Source organism: Cucumis sativus, chromosome 3, assembly GCF_000004075.3.
Source record: "Cucumis sativus cultivar 9930 chromosome 3, Cucumber_9930_V3, whole genome shotgun sequence".
Taxonomy (NCBI): domain Eukaryota; kingdom Viridiplantae; phylum Streptophyta; class Magnoliopsida; order Cucurbitales; family Cucurbitaceae; genus Cucumis; species Cucumis sativus.
The window spans coordinates 26,611,742-26,619,710 of record NC_026657.2 but is presented as its reverse complement, the minus strand read 5'-3'; the positions used below and the strand labels follow the sequence as shown (position 1 = coordinate 26,619,710).

The window sequence follows — 7,969 nt, the reverse complement described above, 5'->3', positions numbered from 1 at the left end:
TCTTTGAAACATTCATTTTCAAACGGAAGATTGATAAAACATTTTTTCAAAAAAAATCTATGAAAATTTAGGCAACACCTCCCCTAAAATTTGGAGTAGCCAAACCTAAAAAGGAAATATTTTCACTTCTACAAGAATATAAACGCACTTCAAATTCCAACAAGTGTATCTTACCACACACATTTTCTTTTGCATTGGCCGTCCACACAACACCATTCACATTATGAACACACCGCATAAGCATTGCTCACATGATAGGAATAAGGCTAATGGTTTACATGCAATACTTGTTTCATTATGTGCATATACAATTGTTCGTAGATATGTCGTGTTAAAGTTCTAATTGAGCGACTTATCAGGCCACTAGAATAAAGCTCATGTGATAAAATGTGCAATTCTTATTCATGCATTGCTAAACTTCTAATGGTATGCATGTAAAACAAGTTTTCCTCTCTAATGTCCAAGTGTAAGCGAAGAAAGGTTTCCTGGTAAGTTCAGGGTCAAACACAGAGAATTAACAACTAATTACTCATGCGGTTTAATCCGTGCTTTCACTAAGGTGCCTTTGGTGGTGCAAGGTGGACATGGCGATGGAGTGAAATGGAGAAAGAACTCATATTGCAAACATGGTAGGAAGGAACGTTAATTAACTAATCGCAATGAATTGTGCGTTAATTACTATATAGTTCAAGGCGATACAAATCATTTATTAACTTTAGAATTAAGGAGAACAACCTTTCCGCGCCTTTGCCATACTTGCTCACCTCTTGGGATCCAAATACTTAAAGCTAAGTTATAATTTGTATCTAATCAATTTGTTTGTATTACAAGTAACTAATCCTTAATTAAGGTAGGTAACCTCTCGATGCTTTTGTCGTACACGTTAACATCTCTGTAACTTATGTGAATGATGAATTTGACGATAAGATTGTATTGCTACACTTTCTTCGCCGCTTGCTTAGTTAAATACGTGCTTTTACTTGTCACGTGATTACTATCAATATCATTGTCGTTCTCTCGTATACACAAATATTTGACATCCACGTTTAGCTAACAAAACTTATAAAATATACATTCAGATTCTCTAGTATTAATAACACATTTCATTACTCATGAACCAATTAAACAGATTGAACATGAATAACAATAAAGAAATGGGAGAATTATAGAAGAAATGCACTATTATAAACATATCTTTAGGTCTCTCAGCCATAGAGTACATATTACAAAGTAACACAATAAAAACATAAAATGAAATATAAAGAAGTGTATCAAGCAGTAAAGTATGATTTCTCATACTCTTTGGCTATGATTTTTGCCTGGTTGTTAGGGAAACTCCCTCTCTCTTGTTGTTCTAAGCTCTCACCTAGAACTCAAAAAGAAAGAATGGAAGACAATAAACTTGCTCTTCGTCCAAAGATTGCACACTTTGTTATGAAGTAAGAGTATTCTATTTATAGACGGGAGGTGATGTTGACAAAACATTCTACACCTCATTAATGCCTCTTAATAAGTTGAATCATGTTGTGCATACATCATTTTGTCCTTTTCCTAACATTCGCGTCAACCAAATTTGTTTGCTAGTACATTAGATCATCTAGCTTGATTGTTCGTCGTCTTGTTGGTTGAACGCGTCTTCCCGTGTAACGTTCGATCGCCAAGCTCTGCTTCTTTTTGCCTATTATCTTGCGATAAAACAGGGATAATGTTTCTTTGTAATACGCGATGCACAAGTTAGTCAAATTCTCTATTTTTTTCTCATGTTTTCTTCTGTTCTTATGCATTATTTTAGATAAAAGGCCACAATAACTTGTATTTCTACAAGTTATCACACATTCACCACAATCAGTACATAGAAAGCAATCATTTTCTCCTTTCACATAAATTAAGCAACAACAATAATAATAACAACACAGAGATACAAAACGTGTTATAAATAACTCACACTCATAACTGATCAATTTAAGAAACAGTTTACAAAACATTAGCTTACAAATCACCATTGCTAGAGTGTTAATAAATATCACCCATAGTTAAGAAAGCCACTTGTGCAGAAGTGTAGAGTTTAAGAAAGTCATACACGTAGGAGTGTAGAGTTTAAGAAAGTCACTCACCCAAGCTTCTAGTCCTCCTCTTCTCTGAATGTCATTTATCATCTAGAACTCTCTCAACAACAACACAACTACTTACACTCTCTCAATGAAACTTTCAAGTAACAACACTTCTCTATAGGTTTTCACTCATATTTATACTAATTCTTTGGACACATGTTACTCTCTTTACCTGCCAGTTCAGAATTATAGCTTTACACGTGTCACTTTACCGCTTTGTCGCATTATGCAACCAAACCAAACTCAACACGTAAGCCAACAGTCAACTTTTGATTTGACATTCTCTCGAGATGAAAACTTTATCATCTCGAGAAGCCAAACTTTTTCTTGCCTTATCTTTTTCGAAGGCTAAATTCCTTTTTCCCGCCTTTTATTTCTCGCGACAGTCTACAACTGCCTACTTCATTCTCGACTTCTCTTCGCATCACTTCACTCAATTGTCCAACTCTTCTTGCGATAAGACTCCTTCATTGCGCCAACTTTCCTCTACCTCTTACTTCCATTTGAAATGTATCTTTATAATGATCAATTTTTTCATTTTAGAATGATCATCTCACTCCTCAACGTCTCTCATGTTCAATAGGACTCCATTTTTTTGGATTTAGGCCTCACACACCCCATCCCGCGTTAAGAATTTGTACTAAAAAAGTAAAGTAGTTTATTTTACTTTTAAGTTGTTACTTTATTTAAAGGCTAGAGTGATAGCTAAAGGAACAAGAAGCAAAAGAACACTATAAATTTAAAACCTAATTAGGTGAACAAACACCTACTTCTAGAGAGTTTTTACAATTCAGATAAAGAGATTTTATTAAGATTCAAATGAGTATTAAATAATGAACATGTTTCATTAATCTAGAAGACACTCCCCTTAGATTAGTACTCTTTTTAATATTTTCGATTTACTAAAAATAAATAGGATCCCCGTAAATTGTTATTTGAATCTTTTAAAGATAGTAAGGCCCCCTGAAATTGTAATTGAACATATTCAATTAACTATGTCTTTTTTAATCTCTTATCATCATATAACTTAAATAGTGTTTGTAAGTAATCTTCATAAAATATCTAAAAGGGTAAGGACTTACCTTTGTAAAGATTCTTCTATAGGCTGTATCTTGAAAGCATCTTGATTCATTACATTGAATAAGAATGATCTTTCCCTTTTATAGAAGATAAAGAAGAACTTTAAACCGGAAGAGGAAAGGAAATCTTTAAAGTTTTTTTGATAAAATATCTTAAAAGATTCTCAATTACAAGGCTTGTTGATGAAGGAAACACAAATATCTTCTTGTGAGAGAAAATGTCATCAGCTCAGAAAACAACAAATATCCCTAAAAGCTTAGAAGATATTTTTCTTTTTAAATAAAATAATAAAAAAAGAAACTAAATATAATATTTTGTCAAAAACGTAATAGGTACTAAGGGTGAGGCTGTGAAGCAGGAGCGAGGCCAGATAAGCATTTCTATCCAGAGAAAACGAAGTAACAATTATGAGTTAGAGTAGGTGACGAGAAGGATTGGCAATGAGATAAGGGGTGGGCTAGGAACTCAAGTTTTGGACACGAGGAGAAGTTCACATAGAGAGGTTGATTACTTGTAAGAGGAGTGTGTCATTATAAGTTTGGAGTTGGCAAAATTATGGAATGTTGACTTAAGAAGAGCTAGGGGAGTGACATCTATTGGGGCAGTGAGGTGGTAACTAAAATAAGAGCTAAGTGATGACTATTAAGTTTTAGGGAAAGTATATATAGAGGAATATATGTTCATTTGAGGAGTGTTGGAAGAAAGATTGAGGAGATGCTAAAGGGAAGACTAAAGGAGGTGATGAGGAGCTGCAGAGGGAAGAGCCAGGTGGAAATGTACCATTGTTTATCAATTGACCCTTTGAACCAAAAGTAAACTTGAAATGTTGTTTTACCTAAAATGTGTTAGTGTATTAGAGCAAAATGTTTTCTAAAACTTGTTTTTTAAATATTTAAATGCTTTCTTGAAAAATTAGGTTTTGGTAAAATGTTTCCAAACCATGGGATCAGGTACTCGATTCAAAATGTTGTGCTTTGCATGAACATATGTCTAATCGTTAGGTGTTGAGCTGAGTCTACCTAAATAGGATTGACGATATAAGATGACTTTGGAAAGGAAACACTGAATGTGTGAGTGTTGCCCATCTAAGTGTTTGAGTGTGAGTCTACACACTTCAGTGGTTATGAAAAACGGTTTAATGTGAAACACTTGTTTTTCTGAAAAATGTATTTCTAAAAACTTGTGGTCGCTCACTAAGCTTTATGGCTTATGTTTTAAAAATGTTTTTGATCCTCACTTGTAGGTAGTCAGGAGTTTTAGACGCCTTGCGAAAGTTACTGCTTTGTTGTGTAAAATTTTTAGATTCTCATCGTGTAATTCATATTTTGTTTGTCTTGCATTCCATAGCGTGTCTTTTAAAAGTGTATTAGTCGCAATGAGTTCAGTTCAATATGAGACATAGTGTTGTACCATGCCTTTATTCAATATAAAGAGATCATTGTCTTCATTGATGTTCCATTTGTTGTACATCTTGATTTTTATTGGAAAAAGGTTATGAAGAGACCCAAACATTTAAGTGTGTAAATCTGGCGATGAGTCGCAGAAAAAATGTGTCGTAATAGACATTTGAAGTTAATAGAAGTTTAGAGCTTTTCATTCCATTGTTACGCTTTACATTGGATGTGTTTGACGTTTAGGATTCATTTAATACCATTCTTGTTTTCTATTTTTTGTTTCTCATTTTTTTAATAAACATATGTATTTGATAACCATTTTTGTTTCTCACTTCCAAAATTTGAAAAACGTTTCTAAAAATTGAACAAAAATAAATAAACTATGGAAAATAGTTTCTTTTAGTTTTGTTCTCATTTTATTTGATTCTATTTCTTACATGTTTTAAAATTTCTATTTGGATGATTAGTAGGGAGAGAGACATATATTCACTTTTGATTTTTTAGGGCATGAGATCAATTCTCAATTTTGATGGTTTTTTTAAAAATTAAATTATTATTTTAAATTTAAATTTAAGATAATCGTTTATATTATCTTTAATATTTTACAACCACACGACATTTATATAAATTGAGTTGATTTTGAATCAACATAGTTTATGAGAAATAATATTTTAAATCAAAATTTAACGACATATGGATAATTGATATGATCAATAAAATTTTCTGTATTGTAATTATTGATTTTGCAACGGATTTACGTGTATTTGATAATGCTAATACTTTATAACTATTTTTTATATTTTAATTAATTCTATTTTTTTATTTTTTACATATTTAAATTATATTTAATTAAAAAAGAAGCAAAAAAATGTTTGAAAAAACAATACAAGAAACAACAAATAATGATTACTAAACAAGTTTTTGTTTTCTCAAATATTTTTGCTATATCTTCTCTTGTTCTAAAAAATGAAGAAACAAGAAAGGAGAATGTTATTAAACGAGCCCTTAACTTAACTATAATATTGAGTTATATAGTCTAAGTAAGGGATTAGGCGTCGAGTATCACTCCATCCAGAGATGTTGATACTTCTCTTGCTCATGGCATCTCCCCTGGAATTTAGCAGGTGAATTAGGAGTGGTTGCAAGAGAACCCAGTACAAGTCCAAAACAAACAACACTTAAAAGCAAGCCTATGAATTAAATAAAAAAATATCAATTCAATAAAAGTGTGAAATAAACTACAAAGATGGAAAAAAAAAAAAAAAAACCTCTCAATGGGTATAAAATATGTCATAAAATTGGAAAACAAAGATAGACATAAAACAATACAAAAGTACCCAGAAAATTAGATATATCACTAACATTCCACCGAATTTTTTTTTATTAGAAGAGAAAATAATTGAACTTATAGATGAAGAGCGGGTGTCATCAATGCTAGAGAATTTACACATTGTAGTGTATAATAAATTCAACTTATGACAACAATATAGATGAATTACTCCATTCATTCTTAAGAAAAAAAAGGAACCACAGCTTTGAGTCAGACCGATAGAGCATAATAAGAAGAAACGTCATAGAGTAAGATGGATATACATTAGTCTCAAGTTTCCAGTTTCACAACAAGGGGCATATTAATTAATTTGCAAATCTATAATTACTCTTAATAAATTAATTAAGAATATATATATGTGTGTGTGTGTTCGTTGAAAAGTAAAGAAGAAGTCGGCATCTGTTCATTTGTTTAGGGGGTCGGCTTCCACCTTCAGAAGAACAAAGTCGATTACACTCGCCATGGATCCACCCCATCCATAATTGTAATTAATGTCAGAATTTTACAACGATAATCTTAACTATTTATATAATTAATCTTTCCTATAAATTTAAATCAAACTGCTTCGAAGATTGCTCGTTTTCCTTCTTGAATCTGTAGCTTTCTCCACTCGGTTTAGAAGAAGCCTGTAAATTCACTTGGTATGGACCTCTTGCTGCGACTCTGAACAAACCAAAAATAATCATAAGAACCTCATCATACAAAAAGGGGAGTCAATGATTTTAACTAATTCAAATAGGTTTCATTCTAACTACCTGTCTTTTCTCTTCTCGAAGAATCGATGCAGGGATGCTCTTCTTGCAATGGGTAAATCGCTCGAGACTTTCGTCAGGGGTTGTTCTCCGCCGTTGTCTGAAACGGCGGTGGTGATAGATCTGGAAGACGGCGCAATTCCCTTACCGGCCATGGCCATGATCTCCTCCGCCCTCTCCGAAGGTAGATCATTAAACACCAACACTTTTCCGTCATAAAAAATGGTCATCTGTGTGGCAGAGGGCGGCTCTGCGCCTGGTGGAATAGAGTCCGCCGCCGCCACAGAGGCAGATTTCTCATCTGGGTTTTCCATGTTCGTAAAAAAATTCATTACCACCGGTGGTCGAGTCGTCGGAAACTCATCTGAAACAAATCCGTGAAAAGAAGAACAAAATCAGGTAAAATAAAAAAAAGGGGGGGTGTTGAATTAGTTAAGAAATTTGAAATTGGAGAAAAGTAAAGTACCTTTTGGTTCAATCCTTGGAGTAATTGCAAGGGTTCTCTTCTCCTTCAAGTATTGACTCAAGAGATTACAAGTCTGAGCAAAACTGGACTTCTCCGGTAGCTTGGCAGACCTGGGTGCGGCGCCGGCGTTGTCGGAGGTAGTAGACATGATGCAATTGAAATTAAAAAAAAAAAAGGTATGGGAATTTGGAATTGCAACTTGAATATTTCAGATCTGAAAAACTCTTTGGGTGTTCAAATTTGTTTTAGGATGATTGTAATTTTGGAGATGACAAGAAGAATATAAAGAAGAGCTACCTTCCTAGCATTTTCTTGTTTTTATTTAATTTTTAATATCTTGGATGTCTTTTATCGGATTGTCTTTTGAAAATAATTAATTGGATTAATTTATTGGAACATAAAGCACGTGTTTTTTTTTAAAAAAATAAATATAAAAATAGGGGAAGAAAAGCAATTATTTACTTAACACCTTAATTCTAGGGGCCAAAGCAGAGTTGGATTTTTTCACGAATGCCCTTTGTGTCTTTACTTATTTACGACATTGTCCTAAATCTCATCAACTTCTCACATATTTGATATTCCACATTTGGGGCCTCCCTCTCTGTTAAATAGCTTCCTTTTTCATACTTAATTTAGTACTCGAACATGTTGTGGAGCTTCGTCTAAACCAACATTGAAATATTCTTCATACTTATCTTTCTTTTTATCTTTTCCAGTCATTCCAACAATATATTCTTATTTCATATAGAAAATAAAGAGATGGAGGGTATATTGGGGAAAAGAAGGGAAAAAGAAGAAGAAGAAGAAGAAGTGTTGAAAGCGTGGCGTGGAGAGAT

The 7,969-nt window shown here is 33.0% G+C and overlaps 1 protein-coding gene and 1 long non-coding RNA gene across 2 annotated transcripts; both read right to left on the bottom strand.

Annotated features, from left to right (window-relative positions):
- Nucleotides 1-1,161: 1,161 nt before the first annotated feature.
- On the bottom strand, nt 1,162-3,399 carry LOC116402585. The gene is made up of 2 exons (XR_004215034.1): nt 3,194-3,399; nt 1,162-1,685 (listed from the first exon to the last, which is right to left on the bottom strand). It is a non-coding gene; the product is annotated as an uncharacterized LOC116402585 (long non-coding RNA).
- Nucleotides 3,400-6,072: 2,673 nt separating this feature from the next.
- Nucleotides 6,073-7,583, bottom strand: LOC101204473 (protein TIFY 10a). The gene is made up of 3 exons (XM_004144385.3): nt 7,134-7,583; nt 6,671-7,031; nt 6,073-6,578 (listed from the first exon to the last, which is right to left on the bottom strand). Exons 1-3 carry the CDS (start codon nt 7,279-7,281, stop codon nt 6,458-6,460), a joined length of 630 nt encoding a protein of 209 aa, XP_004144433.1. The 5' UTR covers nt 7,282-7,583; the 3' UTR covers nt 6,073-6,457.
- Between the last annotated feature and the right edge of the window lie 386 nt (nt 7,584-7,969).